The following is an 18,700-nucleotide window of genomic DNA, read 5'->3' on the forward strand; positions in this document are numbered from 1 at the left end:
GGACACTTTTGGATTGTGTGAGGCCCACTGATATCTGAGCGCTATGTGACAGGCTCGATGGCACAGCTGTGACCAAAGTGACGAGAGGATAAGGGAGATTTTGAATCTCTGTGCACACTTTTGGACACTGGACACTTGTGGATTGTGTGAGGCCCACTGATATCTGAGCGCTATGTGACAGGCTCGATGGCACAGCTGCCTGTGACAAAAGTGACGAGAGGATAATGGAGATTTTGAATTTCTGCGCACACTTTTGGACACTGGACACTTGTGGATTGTGTGAGGCCCACTGATATCTGAGCACTATGTGACAGGCTCGATGGCACAGCTGCCTGTGACAAAAGTGACGAGAGGATAATGGAGATTTTGAATCTCTGCGCACACTTTTGGACACTGGACACTTGTGGATTGTGTGAGGCCCACTGATATCTGAGCGCTATGTGACAGGCTCGATGGCACAGCTGCCTGTGACAAAAGTGACGAGAGGATAATGGAGATTTTGAATCTCTGCGCACACTTTTGGACACTGGACATTTGTGGATTGTGTGAGGCCCACTGATATCTGAGCGCTATGTGACAGGCTCGATGGCACAGTTGCCTGTGACAAAAGTGACGAGAGGATAATGGAGATTTTGAATCTCTGCGCACACTTTTGGACACTGGACACTTGTGGATTGTGTGAGGCCCACTGATATCTGAGCGCTATGTGACAGGCTCGATGGCACAGCTGCCTGTGACAAAAGTGATGAGAGGATAATGGAGATTTTGAATCTCTGCGCACACTTTTGGACACTGGACACTTGTGGATTGTGTGAGGCCCACTGATATCTGAGCGCTATGTGACAGGCTCGATGGCACAGCTGCCTGTGACAAAAGTGACGAGAGGATAATGGAGATTTTGAATCTCTGCGCACACTTTTGGACACTGGACACTTGTGGATTGTGTGAGGCCCACTGATATCTGAGCGCTATGTGACAGGCTCGATGGCACAGCTGCCTGTGACAAAAGTGACGAGAGGATAATGGAGATTTTGAATCTCTGCGCACACTTTTGGACACTGGACACTTGTGGATTGTGTGAGGCCCACTGATATCTGAGCGCTATGTGGCAGGCTCGATGGCACAGCTGCCTGTGACAAAAGTGACGAGAGGATAATGGAGATTTTGAATCTCTGCGCACACTTTTGGACACTGGACACTTGTGGATTGTGTGAGGCCCACTGATATCTGAGCGCTATGTGACAGGCTCGATGGCACAGCTGCCTGTGACAAAAGTGATGAGAGGATAATGGAGATTTTGAATCTCTGCGCACACTTTTGGACACTGGACACTTGTGGATTGTGTGAGGCCCACTGATATCTGAGCGCTATGTGACAGGCTCGATGGCACAGCTGCCTGTGACAAAAGTGACGAGAGGATAATGGAGATTTTGAATCTCTGCGCACACTTTTGGACACTGGACACTTGTGGATTGTGTGAGGCCCACTGATATCTGAGCGCTATGTGGCAGGCTCGATGGCACAGCTGCCTTGTGACAAAAGTGACGAGAGGATAATGGAGATTTTGAATCTCTGCGCACACTTTTGGACACTGGACACTTGTGGATTGTGTGAGGCCCACTGATATCTGAGCGCTATGTGACAGGCTCGATGGCACAGCTGCCTGTGACAAAAGTGACGAGAGGATAATGGAGATTTTGAATCTCTGCGCACACTTTTGGACACTGGACACTTGTGGATTGTGTGAGGCCCACTGATATCTGAGCGCTATGTGACAGGCTCGATGGCACAGCTGCCTGTGACAAAAGTGACGAGAGGATAAGGGAGATTGGATTGCTTTTAAAAAAGCAGTTTGCAGAGCAGTGGGTAAACAGCAATGCCAGCGTGTCAGGAAGCCTTAAAAGGCAGCCCAACAACCAACAACCAACACCACTGATACACCACTATATAGCCTCCCCTTGCACTGCACACACAGTGACTTGTGTGTTGTGCAGGCCAAATCGCTTGTCTTCTTCCCTGCCTAACGCTCTCCCTACAGAATCAGCAGCAACCTCTCCCTATACTAAGATCGGCAGAAGTAAAATGGCGGTCGGCGTGCACGCCCTTTTATACCCCCTGTGACGCAAACCAAAGCAAGCCAATCACTTGCATGCCCTTCTGAAAGATGGTGGTGACCGGTGCCTAGGTCATCACGTTGCCCACAGTGTCCGTGGATCCTGATTGGCTGAAAAAGAGCGCAAAACATACTTTTGAAACGCGACTTTGGCGCATAAGTCGCCGACCTCGTGGCCGACCTCATCCTAGGGTCGGGTTTCGTTTCATGAAACCCGACTTTGCCAAAAGTCGGTGACTTTTGAATTTTTTCGACCCGTTTCGCTCAACTCTAATTATATATATATCTATATATGCACTCTATGTGTCTATATCTATTCTTTGGTTTCTGTTAGAAACCCTGTCATAGGGCTCCATTATATGTCCATTTTGCAAGGCGGCGAGAAAATCTCACCATACGGATGCCATACGGATTACATACGGATTCTTACATGCGCAAAATACGCGACCACACCTTGATTACGGATGACATATGGAGCACTGTTTAGGGGCCATTCATCTGTATTACGCATGTAAAATACTGACCGTATTTTGCGTTGGTTAGTGTGACCCCGGCCTTATCCATACCCTCTCTGAGGAAGCTGACGGGGTGAAATGCCCGTAATAGGGAATAGTGGTGAATCTGCCATCTTTCTCTGTACACTCCCGGCATGTCGTCTGTAGGATCTGTAATCTCCATCTCTTGTTAGGATGGTTCCTCCTTTACACTATATGGGCTGTGCTGTATTCCTGGGATATCCCATATAGCACTGGCTGCACTTTATATCTCCTATCTGTACTCCAGGGATGTAATGCGCTGTCAGCTCTTTATTCTCTCACTATTTATACCCTTTGCTCTGTGTCCTCTCATTATATAAGCTATTCATCTATAAGTGCTGTCGGGATCCTTCAGATACTTCTTTCACCCGAAGGACCGATGTTCTTGGGTGTAGGACACCATATGTCTCTGATTAAATCAGCTCCGTCGAGAAGAATTACACAGACACAAGCTGTATGATACAACTCGGGATGCCTGCCAAGATGCCTCTGGCTTATCAGTTAGGCTTCCATCTTTTATAGCAAAGAATTTTAGTATTAACAGACATGAGCAGTATAAAAATGATTTCACAGCTTGTTTCAATCACAGAGAAAGCCATGTAGGCTGAGAGACAGGAATTTATCTGTTATCTGGTTTCGGTTCTCAAGGGAACAGAAAAGATAAGTTTCAACAAGAAAATGCAACATAGACAGAACTCAATTTAACTCCTTCAGTTCCTATCATTCCCCCCTTTGACATCTTTATTCTTCACAATCTGGAACACTGCATGACAGCTGATAGTGTCCTATTCACCAGGTACTATCCCAGGCCGACGGGTTGCCCGAGGGAGACAGGTATCTTCTTTTACCCTCTCCATCCCCCAGTTACTAAGGCCACGTCTGTCGTCACAAGAGTACGCTCCTTCATGCCAGAAATGAGATGTCAACCTAAAACTTAAAGAAAACAATTATCAACTTTGGTATATGTTCTGTCATTAACTTATCTTTCTCATCTGTTTCTGTATTTTTTCTTACATACAGAAAAACACCAAAAAACAAGTTTCAAAAATACATATAATACAAGGAGACAAACAACAATACGTAGTAGACTTAGTATAATCCCAGCTATCCAACCTCCTATACCCTTAAACCAATTGACTGGATTCAGAAAGGAGAAAGTATCTGACCACCAACTATCTTTATTGCGATCATTGTCTTTATCATACTGATCTCTAAGTTTTTGAACATCCTCTAATTTTAGCTTTAACTTTATAGTGTTGTTGGGATCTATATAATGACAGCAAGCGGGTCCGACGACCTGACACATGCCACCCTGTGCTGCCGTTAAATAATCCAGTACTATGGTATGTTGGTTAGTAACTATAATAAGTTGATTCTGGACAGCAACAGTGGTGTTAAGTATATCCAATATATCCCAGATTTGATCATCTAAATAATCTGTAGCCCTAACCAATTTATCCCACATTTGCGTGATCATAGGATAGATAAAAATAGAACTAACAATTTTATTAGCCACACTCATCTGCACTATATGTGGTCTCCCAGAAGGACGAGGTGTATTATCTGCTGCTCTTTTGTATAATGTATGTTTGGGTACTGCCTGCATATCCAATTGTCGGTTTGGAATGATAAAGGTAGCCGGAGTCAAATGTCCCAGAGTACAAGTACCTCTTACCCCTACTGGCAACCATTTATATGCATTGTCTCCACATACCCAGAACATATCACTAGGTAAATCCCATAAGGCTGAATGTTGTAATACCAGTCTATGGACTAAATCTATGAACGCAGATACATTCTGAAGCATACACCAATTTGGAAGTTGTCCTAAATGGCTACAATACCCTACATCGGGATTTCCACAGGTGGGAGTTCCTTTCTCATATCCAGATGACTCGTTGCAAGGTATATTACCTGAAATATTAAAACAAGTTTCATTATTGCCCTGGGGAAATAAATTGGAATACTCCCAGGACGTATTATGCAACCTTCTTTCTAGCAGTATTGGTTTGAAGGCATCAGTAGAGTGGGAAGTTACACTAAAACTAACTTGTAGGCCGTACGTTGGAACTTGCCCCAAGTTGATTAATCGAGTCCTATTCCTAGGTACCCAAGCCCCCCCCTTATATGCCAAATATTGAAGGTGAGTGCTACTTCCTGAAAGGTTACCTTGCCACCAGGGATATCCTACCCATCCCACAACAGGTATACCGATAGTCATATTCCATAACTTCATATTATTTGTGGAATTATTAGCGAGTGTGTCAGAACAGTCAGTCCAAGCGAATAACTCTTCGGGTGGGACAGGGATAACAAGAAAGGGAATACTCGTGGCTGATACTGGTGAGTACGTGCAGATCCAGCAATCTGCTGGAGGCTGAGTATCATTCAACCAATCTCTCAGTAATTTCTCATGATGTTGTATAACCCTATTATTCAATGGCATCGGAGAATTTAAACTGTCCCATGCAGCTACTGTCATTATAGGAAATGCAAAAAACCAAAGCATTATGCTCTTTTATATATTCTTATTGACTCCTGTGGCTAGTTTGCAATGTGATGCGTGGATCCAGGTTGATCGTCCTTCTAACTTGACAGAGGTAGGCGTTGTCAAGAGTACTTGATAAGGACCTTGGTATCGGGGTCCAAGCGTCTTTCTGGAGTGTTTCTTGACATATACGTAATCACCAGGTTGTAGGCAGTGTGTTCCTTCCACACTATCCGGATCTGGAATGGAAGAAAAAACTAGAGAATGCATTTGAGTTAAATGCTTTTGTAACTGGATTACGTAACTAGTCAAACCATCCACATTAAGTGTTAAAACCTGTGGGTAGTACAACCCTGTGTTTGGTGGTCTTCCAAACAATATCTCGAAGGGTGACAGTTTAGTTTTCCCTGTGGGTGTGTACCTTACTGAGAATAATGCTAATGGGAGACACTCTGGCCATGGTCTATGGGTCTGTTCCATGGTTTTCTGTATTTTCAATTTTAGTGTCCCGTTCATTCTCTCTACCTTCCCTGAACTCTGTGGGTGGTAGGGTGTATGAAATGCTTGTTCTACACCTATCATTTGCATGACATTTTGCATTACCTCAGCAGTAAAATGTGTGCCTCTGTCTGATTCAATTGTTTCAGGTACACCGAATCGTGGTACTAGTTCCATCACTAGTTTCTTTGCAGTGGTTCGAGCTGTAGCCGTTTTCACCGGGTAGGCTTCTGGCCATCCAGAGAACATGTCAACACACACCAGAACATATTCATATGGTCCACTTCTGGGGAGTTGAATGTAGTCAATCTGCAGTCTCTGGAAAGGATATAACGGCCTAGGACTGTGTTTCCGTGGAGTCTTCACTACTTGTCCGGGATTGTGTGCTAGGCATATGGGACAGGTGGTACAGTGTAGCTGCGCCATCTTCCCAAACCCAGGAGCAATCCAAACGTTCGTGACTAGGCATGTCATTCCATTGGCGGACATGTGAGTTGGAAGATGAACTGCTTCTGCCATCCTCGGATATAAAACCCTAGGCAAACAGTACTTCTGATCTTTCTTCCACATTCCGTCCGTTTTTTCGGCACCCATCTTTTCCCAAGTTTCCTTGTCTGTCTGGGCGGAGTCTTCTTGGAACTTTTGTAGGTCTGTAAACAATCCCAATGCATCCTGTTGCACTATGTTTACCTTTTCTGGAGTTCCCAAAGCAGCTTGCTTTGCCGCCTGGTCTGCTTTCTCGTTGCCTTTTGCTTCCATGTTGTCTTTTCTGGTGTGTGCTGGCACCCTCATAATGGCCACCTCCTGTGTCTGGGCCACATTCTCGAGGATTTCTCTGAACAGTGTGGCATGTTTTATGGGTGTTCCTGCTGCTGTCATGAAACCCCTTGTGCGCCACAAAACCCCAAAATCATGTGCTATCCCAAAGGCATATCTTGAGTCAGTGTAGATATTTGCTGTTTTTCCTTTGGAAAGTTTTAATGCTTCATTCAGAGCTGTTAGCTCAGCTTCCTGAGCGGACATATGGGGTGGAAGTGCCTTTGCTACAATAATCTCATGTGGTGACACCACAGCATATCCTGTGTGGAATTTTCCAGTGTCATCGGCATATCTGCTGCCATCCACAAAAAGTACAAAATCTGGATTTAGCAGTGGTGTGTCTGTGACATTGGGCAAGCCAACAACTTCTTGCTGCATCAGTTCTATGCAGTCATGTTCATATTCAACTTCGTGTGGGGGTTCAAAAGAAAGTGACAATTGTTCCTCATTTACCTCATCTATCCCCCCTTCAGAATCCGCAATTGGCAACAGTGTAGCCAGATTCAGATTCTGAGTTTTGGTGAACGTAACATTAGGTGGCATAAGCAAGGCACATTGTAGTCTGAGTTGTCTGGCCATAGAAATATGTTTAGCAGAAACCTGATTCAGGATACCGTATATATCATGTGTGGTACAGACAGTTAGTGGGTTGTCCAATACAATATCAGAAACCTTGTCAAGTAGTAATGCGATTGCAGAAACTGCTCTGACACAGGATGGTGTTCCTTGTGCTACAGAGTCTAGCTTAGCAGAATAGTATGCAAGGGGTCTATTCTTTTTGTCATGTTTCTGTGTCAGAATGCCAGTAGCATGCCCTCTGATTTCAGCAGCCATAAGTTGGAAGGGCATATCATAATTGGGTATGCCTAATGCTGGGGCTGATATTATGGCCTTCTTTAGATACTGAAATGAGGTTTGTGCGGTATCAGTCAGTTGAAAGGGTGTTGTGTTGATACAATCATACAGTGGCTGCATGTGTTCACTAGCATGTATGACCCATTGGCGACAGGAAGAAACTAAGCCCAAAAATGCTCTCAACTGCTTATGAGTTTTTGGTTCTTTCATCTGTTGGACAATTGTGATTCTGTCATTGGTTAAGTGTCGGGTACCATGAGACAGACAAAGTCCTAAAAATACAACTTTTGGTTGACAGAACTGTAATTTCTCTCTGTTGACCTTACACCCATTGTCTGATAAAAATATCAATAATGATAGCGTATGGGTTTTACAGCTAGGCTCATCAGGTGCACAAAGCAATAGGTCATCCACGTATTGTAGGAGCGCAATGTCAGGTGGGTGTGGCCAGCCGGCCAACACAGACTGTAATGCTTGTGTATATAATGTGGGTGAATGCTGCATGCCTTGTGGCAGTCTGGTCCAGGCATATTGTTTGCCTTTAAACGTAAAAGCAAATAAGTGCCAACAGTTTTTGTGAAGAGGTACTGAGAAGAATGCGTTTGACAAATCAATTACTGAAAAACATTTCGATTGGCTAGGGATTTTCGCCAATAACGTGTGTGGGTTAGGTACTACAGGTGTCAAAGGAACAAGGATTTTATTTATTTCTCTCAGATCATGAACCATGCGATATTTTGGAGCGTCACCCGGTCCTCCTTTCTTTTTGACAGGAAACAATGGCGTATTAGCTTGTGATTTGATCGGTACCAATGCTCCGTTGTTTACAAGATCAGTGACTTGTGCTTCAATGGCAGCCTCTTGTTGGGCACTAATGGGATACTGCCGCAGCTGAGGCAACCTTGTGTCCACGGGTACCTCCACCACAACTGGGGATACGGGAAGTAAACCAATATCTGCATTCCCTTTTGCCCACAGGGTGTCGGGCAATTTATCTAAGGCTGGGTCCCACGGATGTGGTGTGGTGTCACAAGTGTCATCAGGACTTTGTGACTCAAGGGCTTGAATTATCATGCAAGCCTCAAGAGTGTCCTCATCCCCATCTGGGATAGTAAGATGCACTGTACCGTCTTCTGCAAATTTGATATCTGCCTGTAGTTTCTTTAGTACATCTACTCCTAATAGGCAAATAGGTGCTCTTTTGACAAATAAAAACTTATTCAGGAACATTTTAGGTCCTATTTTAACTGGCAGAGGTTTGCTAAAAGGGATTAAGCTAGATTGCCCACTAAATCCTGAAACAAAGGTTGAGTATTCTGAAAGGAGATCTGGAGTTATTACCTTGTCATTGACCACCGAAGAGGTTGCTCCGGTATCTACTAGAAAGGGTACCTTTTTCCCGTTGACTTTGATTTTAACTACTGGTTCCCTAGAGTCAAGTTGCATTCTAATTGCACCTAGTCAGTCAGTGGATTCCTCCCTTCTAGGCTGAGATTCTCTATCCGCTTTTCTCTTACGGCAATCTCTCTGGAAATGACCTGGCTTCTTACAATAGTGACATGTAAAAGTTCTCCTCCTAACCTCACTGATTGGATTTCCTTGATTGTCAAATTGGGTCACCGCTACCCTTGTTTTTGCTGGTGGTGCATTCTTCCTTTCCTGCACATCTAATTCGATTCCCATAGCTTTTTGTCTTAATCCATGGGCATCAGGTACTGACCTCCAATCAGGGGTGCTTATTTTCAGGGGATCTCGTATTTCTTTGAGTAACCCTTCCATGAAGGCTTTTGCCAATAGTCTTGATACTCCCTCATTATTTGTATCAAGACCCTCATCTTGGAAAGCCGTTTCCAATATCCGGAAGAAATCGGTTACTGATTGTCCCGGTTTCTGCGGTATGGCTGTCATGTTACCGCTCTGTCTCTGTTTTGTCTGCATAAAATTGTCAAGGGCAGTTAAAAAGGGCTCTCTTGAAGCCTGAGTTCGAGGATTACCCTCTTGGTCATTATCAGCAGGTCTATTTGGTCCAATAGTCTGTGAAAACTCCCCTTGGGTAGTTATAGGTAATTTTAATCTACATAGGTCTTCCCCATCCAACCAGGTCCCTCTGTGTACGGTCAGTACTTGTCTTATGTATCGGGTAAACCCCATAGGAAAGGTAGTTGGATCTGGAGCATTGGACAATAATGACATACATTCTGGGGCAGACCATGGAGTATAAAGATTAGTTTGAATCTGTCTGGTGTGGGTAACACCCTGTTCATCTACTTCCCTAAAAGGGCGTGTTTGAGTCCTAACAGGGGCTAACCTGCTAGGGTGGTGATAACGGGGTGCTCCACAGGCTAGGCAAGCATCTCTCCAGTCTGGATTTTGTTGACCACAATTACTACAAATCCATCCTGGATTGCCATTATCAGGTGATGGTGATTGTACATCAGGGCACAGTCCGGTGGACGGTGGTATAACCGGCACTGTAGGTGGGGCTGTTATACGGGTTGGGGCAGGATAGGGTGGTGGTTCCTGTTTCTCAGGCACAGGGCTAAATTCTTTGGGGCGTATCCATCTTTTTGTTTTCTCATTATACACCCAGTTTTCTCGCTTAGCGACCTGTGATACTTTAATGCATGCCTCTACCTGTTCACCCCACCCGTTGTCTGCAATTCTTCCTGATTTTGTGTCTTTTATCTCCTTCCATTTTTCTTCGTCTAAAGCTTCTTTACCTTTTAGCTTAAAAACTCTTAGTACCACCTTTAAGTCTTTTGCTGCACTACTTCCACATCTATCTTTTATTATTTCACATAGCAATTTTCCTTCTTCCGCTGTTCTCCCCTGACTGTTTCCCATTTTCTTATCCTGTATCACTTATCCCTTCTGTTAGTCCCCCGCCTTAGGTGGTGTATTGGGTAAGCTCAAGACTCAGCTCTACTATACCTCGTTACCTTCTTCCTAAGGTGCTAACAGACTGGAGTTTCTGTTCCTCTTTGTACTACGTGTTTCGTGTACTTGTACGCTATATATGCTGCAAACAGAAGCACTCCCACAACACACAGGGATGTGAACAGGATATCCATTCACTGGGTTTCTTCAGTCATATCTTGTCACAGGCTTATTTTGTGATCCTGTGCTCATTCAATCATACTCTTATCTGTCACAAGGTTTATTCGTAAAGGGTGTTGATTTAAGCTTAGGCGGTGACCTCCCCGAAAGGACGCTGTCACATGACCCAGTTAGGCAATATCACCACTCTTTGAACGGATACCTACTGTGCAGCTTATTTTCTACTTTCCACAATCCTTCAAATCAAAGTAGTCACTCAACAACCTCCTCGATTCCTAATGCGGAACCGTCTATTGTGAAAAACTTGTCCGTCTGGGCTTTGTAGTATGAACTGTTCACCTAGTCTTAGGTTCCGTAATGTCTGACCTCTCAACGTGTTACTCAATGGGATATGTGTATTTAATGCTAACAATATCCACCACTGTTCTCCCTTTTTGACATAATGAAACTTTCTTATGTTTGTGTCTGGGATTGTCCCTGCAAATGTCCAATCACCATACCCGTTATGATTTGCATCAGTTCTTCTCCTAAAAATAGCAGTACACAGGCAGAATCTGCAATAACCTCTCATCCGAGCAAAAGTTACATATGTATGTCACACCCGATTTCCTCAGAGTTCTTATACAGACCCGATTTTACGGCCCCCTCCTCTACTAGATTCCCCTTGATACGGACCTTAGTTAAAATGATATATTATGAAGAGCAGAGAAGAGAAAAATGATCTCTTACCTGGCCAGATGTTTAGGTCTGCTGTTCACAATATCATCAATAACCGGTGTGGTCCGGAGGTCGGGTAATCTTGGAGAGGTGCCTATATCAGGTCCCTGTTCGGGCGCCAGGAAACTGTCGGGATCCTTCAGATACTTCTTTCACCCGAAGGACCGATGTTCTTGGGTGTAGGACACCATATGTCTCTGATTAAATCAGCTCCGTCGAGAAGAATTACACAGACACAAGCTGTATGATACAACTCGGGATGCCTGCCAAGACGCCTCTGGCTTATCAGTTAGGCTTCCATCTTTTATAGCAAAGAATTTTAGTATTTACAGACATGCGCAGTATAAAAATGATTTCACAGCTTGTTTCAATCACAGAGAAAGCCATGGAGGCTGAGAGACAGGAATTTATCTGTTATCTGGTTTCGGTTCTCAAGGGAACAGAAAATATAAGTTTCAACAAGAAAATGCAACATAGACAGAACTCAATTTAACTCCTTAATAATAATAATAATAATAATAAATTTTATTTTTATAGCGCCGACATATTCCGCAGCACTTTACATTTCAGAGGGGATTTGTACAGACAATAGACATTACAGCATAACAATAATCACATACAGCAGATTATAGCAAATACCAAGAGGAAAGAGGGCCCTGCTCGTAAGCTTACAGTCTATGAGGAAAGAGGTAGACACGAAAGGTGGGTGGTAACAGTTGCCCTGATTGTATGGACCAGCCATAATGTTAGGTGTGTGACAGTACGGACACAGAGGGCTAATGGATGCATAAAGCATGTGGGAGAATGATGCGGGGAACCTGGTTATGGTAAAACTTTTGGCTCTGCCACACAGGGATAGGTTAGGTTAATGTGTTGAGGCGATAGGCCAGTCTGAATAAATGCGTTTTCAGGACACGCTTAAAATTGTGGGTATTGGGGACTAATCGTATTGACCTGGGAAGTGCACAGGATCTATTCCCCTTATACACTGATATCCAGTGACAGATCTACAATCCGGTTCCATATATCTATGTATGGATTTATCTTATACTCAATAAATACGGTGCACTTATCTCATCTCTACCTTGATAGTGACACTCTCTTAGGAGACATGTTACTCTATGATGGCACTTTCGCACATGGCCACTAGATGGCGCTACAACATTTGACATTTACCTGAATTTTTATATCTACACATGGTTTACACAAATTATATTTTCTTGTGGTAACTCTATACTATTTACCATTAGAAGCTGTGTATTTCTGTAATTATTTGTATGTATACATGATTAATTACCACTTCTGTCTCTGTAAAAACAATCCCCTTTAACCCTTTCCGACATTGGGTGTAAATGTACATTGATGTCGGACTCCCTCCCTTTGATGTGGGCTCCAGCACTGAGCCCACGTTTTTTTTCCGGCACATGATGGACCGGAAATTCCACCCATCGGTGACCCTGTCATGTGATCGCGGGTCACCTTTGGGTTGGCATGACAGCTAGAGGTCTCCAAAAGACCTCTATGGTTTTGCCATTGCTGGATCCTATGAGCGCTGACAATATGGTCGGCGCTCATAGCAAGTGAGCTACACACAGGAGATCTGGTCATTGCCTCTATGTAGCAGAGCCGATAGGGTTATGGCAGCTTCTAATCTCCCATGGACACTATTGAAGCATGCCTGTAGAGACATGGGGAAGTAGTGGGTGCTCCGGTCCGCTAGCCGAAACCACATGGACCAAAGATCGTCCTGCCAAACTCCCGCTGTCATTTTAACGTGGTCAAAATGCTACTCAGACAACACAGGGTGAGGGTAAAACAGTGTGGGCAATGCTTTATTGTACCACAAAACAGGCAGATAACACATTGAACAGTCCCAGCAAAATACCCAAGATGGGGCACATTACAGAGTCTCACCCTCCACTGACCCGCTGGGATAATAGCAGCTGTGACTACAGATCTTCCAGGGTCACTCCCCCACCTGTGGCACACACAGAGAGGAGGTAACGACAAGCGTAGGAAGATGACAATCCAGACAAGGCCAGTTGATCCGAGTATCACAACCTGGCTTCATCTTCCAGGGTCGGTTACTCCACCTGTGGCCCACACACAGAGAGGAGGTGACAACAAGTGTAGGAAGATGGCAGTCCATTGAGTCCATACAAGGTACAAGGCCAATTGACCTGAGGATCACAACCCGTCTCCAAACATATCCATGGTTTATCAATGGTCAATAGAGCAGACCTGTATTCTTCTAACCCAGGCTGAAAACCCCTAGGTTGTTTCCTATAGAATGATAGATCTGTGTCCCTCATAATGTAGCCATGATGTAAAATGTCTGCTGTCCTGTCTCTGGTCCTTTTAGGATGTATGGATGTCTTGGCAGAATCTCTCTGGCTGTTTCTCTCTGTCTCTTTACTCTTTATGCAGAGTTATGTAACCTATTTTTAGACTTAACAAGTGTCCCTCATTCAGTATTTACATAAAGGGTAAGAATGGAGATGAGATTATTATAGCATTACTTGATTATTTTAACTATTTGCATAGTTTTTCCCTCTCTGCTTTAGAAGCCAACAAACTGGCTCCATAACACAATGCATAATTAGCATATCAGTAAACATCACCAGTGATCAAGGATAAGCGCACAATAAAAGTCAATATTACCGGCTTACACAAACAAAAGTCTGTTTTCTTGACCAACCAGAAATCAACACTTAAATTTGAAAGCCAACATACAGATAACATTCTATTATTCTTTGTTTGCTAAAAATAGTCGTCTGGTTAATTAACATACAATGCTGTATGTCTTACAATGACAAAAAAGAAAAAAGTGTTTTTAAAAATATATAAAAAAAATATATAAAAGTTCAAATCACCCCCCTTTCACCCCATTCAAAATAAAAAGAAAAGAAAACATATACATATTTGGTATCGATGTGTTCAGAATCACTTGATCTATCACTATAAAAAAGAATTAACCCGATCGCTAAACAGCATAACAAGAAAAAAATCAAAACGCCAGAATTACGTTTTTCTGGTTGCCACAATATTGCATTAAATAACGGGTGTTCAAAAAAAATTGTATCTCCACCAAAATGTCATTAAAAAGTCAGCTCGGCACGTAAAAAATAATCCCTCACCCAACCCAAGATCACGAAAGTCTTAGTTACTCACCGGTTAACGGTATTTTTCGGAGTCCATGACAGCACCACCTGAGAGAGGGGATCCGCCCTTCAGGAACAGGAAACCTACAGATACAAAAGGGCGGCACCTCTCCCACGCATCAGTTGGATTACAGAGCACAGAGGACCACAATGGTTAATAGCATAACTTATATACAATACTATACACGACTATTTAAATTACCCGTGTACGTATAAGAGGCAGGAGTGCACACCCAAAATAGACTAAAAGGGAGGGAATATACGGGTGCTGTCATGGACTCCGAAAAATACCGTTAACCGGTGAGTAACTAAGACTTTATCGGTCGTCCATGACAGCACCACCTGAGAGAATTACAGAGAGTAATAACTATTTAGGGAGGGACTACAGCCTGCAGCACCCTTATACCAAAAGAGAGGTCTGTGGAAGCACCCAGGTCTAGCCTATAATGACTATAAAAGGTGCTCGGAGAGGACCAAGTAGCCGCCTTACATATCTGGTCGATGGAGACTTCTGATCTCTCGGCTCACGAGGTCGCCATGGCTCTGGTGGAATGCGACCTCAGCTTCCCAGGTGGAGACCTGCCTTTTGAAGTGTATGCTACAGAAATTGCTTCTCTAATCCACCTGGCTAGTGTATTTTTTGACACTCTACAACCTTTCCTAGGGCCTTGGTGGGAAATAAATAGGGCATTATCTTTCTTCCAAGGATCGGTAGCTGCCAGATATTCTATGAGGCAATTCCTAACATCCAGGGTATGTAGTTTTTCTTCCTTCTCATTAGCTGGATTAGGGAGGAAGGATGGAAGGACTATTTCCTGAGTCCTATGAAAGTTAGAAACCACTTTAGGTAAGTACGCCGGATCAGGTCTGAGTATTACCCGTCCTAACCTGTATATAAGGAGGACGCCTAAATAATGCCTGGATGTCGCTTACTCTGCGAGCTGAGGTTAGAGCTACCAGGAAGGCTACTTTGAGGGACAGATTTTTAATGGAAGCTGATGAAATAGGTTCGAATGGAGCTTCCGTCATGGCCGTAAGGACTAGATTCAAGTCCCATGGCATGAATCTATCCTTCACTACTGGCCTGGACCTACCTGCTGCCTTAATGAACCTACGGATCCAGTAATTACCTGCGATGTTGCAGCTAAAGAGAGCCCCCAAAGCTGATACTTGTACTTTAAGAGTACTAGTGGAAAGTCCCATATCCAGACCTTTCTGAAGAAACTCTAAGATCTGATTTATTGGAGTTGAACCCCCAGCAACTATTTCAGAGCGCTGCAGGAACTTCTTCCAAATTCTAGCATAGATCCTGGTAGTAATGGCCTTCCTATTCTTAAGTAGGGTGTTAATCAAGTCTGGGGAGGTCTTTTTCTTTTAAGAGTGCCCGCTCAAACTCCACGCCGTCAGATGTAGGCCAGCCACCTGAGGGTGGAAGACTGGGCCGTGGGATAGGAGATCCGGGATGTCCGGAAGAACCCAAGGATCGGACACCGACATGGTCCTGAGGCATGAGAACCATGCCCTCCTGGGCAAAAATGGAGCAATGACTATGACCCTTGCTCTGTCTCTCTTGATTTTTCTCAACACCAAGGGTAGTAGCTATAGGGGAGGGAAGGCGTATGCTAGCCTGAAGTCCCGCTTTATCAGAAAGGCATCTACTGCCAGGGGGTTCTCTCTGGGATTTTGGGAGCAGAATAGTCTTAATTTCCTTGGTGGCGAAGAGATCTACCTCTGGCTGTCTCCATTTTTGTATAATCAGGTCGAAGATTGAATTGTTTAGGGACCATTCTCCTTGTTTTAGTAGGTTGCGGCATTTATGTCAACAGGACAAGGGATTCCCAGCCAGTCTCCCATGCCGGTACTGGCCCGGCCTCAAGCTGCTTAACGGCTGCGCTCTGACGAGGGCATGCACATTCAGCTTAGAATGGCTGTTCTGCTAGTTGGAACAACCGTTCTGCCACATTCCTCAGGGGTTTGGAACGAGTCCCACCTTGGTGGTTGACACAAGCCACTGTGACCTAATTGTCGGAGAACACTCGCACATGATGGCCCTGCAGATACATAAGTAACTTCTTAGCTGCCTGCTCTACTGCTGTCAGTTCTTTTCAAATTAGATGACATTTTTATCTGGTGATGGTCCCATAGGCCCTGGACTAGGACTTCACCCATATGAGCCCCCCAACCGGAAGGGCTAGCATCCGTAGTGACTATGGGGGATATGTCACACTCCCAGGGAACCCCTCTGGACAAATTATCCTTTTCTAGCCACCACTCTAGGGACTCCCTTGTGCTGGCTTTGAGTCTGCTACTGCCATGGTGGACCTTATTGCTTTAACTAGCTTGTCCATCTGGTCTAATGGGAAGCAGAATCGGCTTGAGTCTTCATCCGAAGAGGATGAAGTGGAGGCCGGGGAATCCGTGGAGTAATTGTTCCTAGGGGCAGCTGAGGACTCCGACCCTGAGAAACTAAATTCTCTCCCCCTAGAAGAGTCCCTTTTAGATAGGGCTTTCATCTCTGTCCCTGTAAGGATGGGGGAGAGTGCAAGGGCCTGTCAGTCTATGCCTGGGCCCCCGTCCCTTTCCAACCCCTACCGTCTGTCGCACACATGGCTGACATAGTCTTTTGGGGTGGCCGTCTGGTAAGGGGCAACTACAGAGCGCACATTCCCTGTGCTTCTGTTTTACTGTAGCTTTCCTCCCCTGCGAAACCAGCATAAGGGAACACTGCATCAGGGTACATTCACGGAGATCTCTTACCCATGCAGATGAGGCAGGTACCGGATCACGGAGGGAGGCAGGGGGAATCCTTTAGACTGGAGGAACTTCTGCGGCTCTGCTCACTCGTCCGCTTCCACTCGTATGAGGCTTCACCGAGGCCTCCTTCTGTGGGTGCTCCTGCACGTCCTGCTGCTCTATGGGGGTTCTGTCATCCATCGCTGGGCCTTCAGAAGCACCCCGGCAGCATCACCTCCTGCCCTTTAAGGCCTCCCAGTATCCGGTCAGCAGGGCACTGGCGCGGCACCTCCCCCAGGAACCCTCCCGCGACCTTCCCCCGCATGAACCGTCCCCCCCACCGCCTCGGGTACCGCGCGTCCCCCCGGATCGCGGCGCACACGCGGCGCACACTAGGAAGTCGGCCGGCACCCGACTTCCGGTTTTGGCGTTCCCGGCCCCGCCCCTTCCACCGCGTCACTTCCGCCGCGCGTCAGAGGCCGCGGGAGCGCGCGGAAAGGAGCCGGCACGGCGCCCCCGGCTCCGGTATGCCCGCCGCCCCCATGCGCGCCAGCCTGCGCTTGGCGACCGGACGCAACCGCCGACTTGGCCGGAGGGGGTTTGAGACCGGACCCCGGGGGAAAATGCATCAGGAGGGGCCTGCATACATACCTGGTGCCCGCATTCTGGAGACGGCTGTCCACCGGACCCTTTGCTCCGCCTGCTCTAACCACTGCCGTGGCGACCTACCCAGCCCCATCGTGGCGCTTCCAGGTACCCCGAGCTTGACCGAGGTAGGAGATCCCCCCGCTACCTGAGTCGGTCAGCCGGCCTGGGAATCCCTCGACGACTCCATGATGGACGATCTGAAGGAAGTCCCGTCCTCTAGGAACAGGAAACCAACTGATGCGTGGGAGAGGTGCCGCCCTTTTGTATCTGTAGGTTTCCTGTTCCTGAAGGGCGGATCCCCACTCTCAGGTGGTGCTGTCATGGACGACCGATAAAAATGGAGATGTGACGGGTATTGGAAAATGGCGCAATTCTTTTATACTTTACCTAATAAAGAGTTCTTTTTACCGATAAATGTTTGTTTTGGGTCGATTATTTTCTGTTGGTATTTGGTTTAACCTATAAATCTCCCATATAATATTCTCACCTTGAATTTATCCTATAAAACTCCCATATAATATTCTCACCTTGAATTTATCCTATAAAACTCCCATATAATATTCTCACCTTGAATTTATCCTGTAAAACTCCCATATAATATTCTCACCTTGAATTTATCCTATAAAACTCCCATATAATATTCTCACCTTGAATTTATCCTATAAAACTCCCATATAATATTCTCACCTTGAATTTATCCTGTAAAACTCCCATATAATATTCTCACCTTGAATTTGTCCTCTAAAGCTCCCATATAATATTCTCACCTTGAATTTATCCTATAAAACTCCCATATAATATTCTCACCTTGAATTTATCCTATAAAACTCCCGTATAATATTCTCACCTTGAATTTATCCTATAAAACTCCCATATAATATTCTCACCTTGAATTTATCCTGTAAAACTCCCATATAATATTCTCACCTTGAATTTATCCTATAAAACTCCCATATAATATTCTCACCTTGAATTTATCCTATAAAACTCCCATATAATATTCTCACCTTGAATTTATCCTATAAAACTCCCATATAATATTCTCACCTTGAATTTATCCTATAAAGCTCCCATA

General features: G+C 45.0%; 1 protein-coding gene across 1 annotated transcript; it reads right to left on the minus strand.

The window, feature by feature from the left end:
* Positions 1-3,425: 3,425 nt before the first annotated feature.
* LOC141082232 (uncharacterized) lies at positions 3,426-6,087 on the minus strand. The gene has a single exon (XM_073566171.1). It carries the CDS (start codon positions 5,156-5,158, stop codon positions 3,638-3,640), a length of 1,521 nt encoding a protein of 506 aa, XP_073422272.1. The 5' UTR covers positions 5,159-6,087; the 3' UTR covers positions 3,426-3,637.
* Between the last annotated feature and the right edge of the window lie 12,613 nt (positions 6,088-18,700).

The sequence above is a fragment of the Dendrobates tinctorius genome, unplaced genomic scaffold (genome assembly GCF_039654945.1).
Source record: "Dendrobates tinctorius isolate UK_male_01 unplaced genomic scaffold, ASM3965494v1 ptg000017l, whole genome shotgun sequence".
NCBI lineage: Eukaryota > Metazoa > Chordata > Amphibia > Anura > Dendrobatidae > Dendrobates > Dendrobates tinctorius.

Bases quoted from the DNA above. Each gene is read 5' to 3' on its own strand.
- LOC141082232 (XM_073566171.1), bottom strand. From the start codon at position 5,158: ATGCTTTGGTTTTTTGCATTTCCTATAATGACAGTAGCTGCATGGGAC.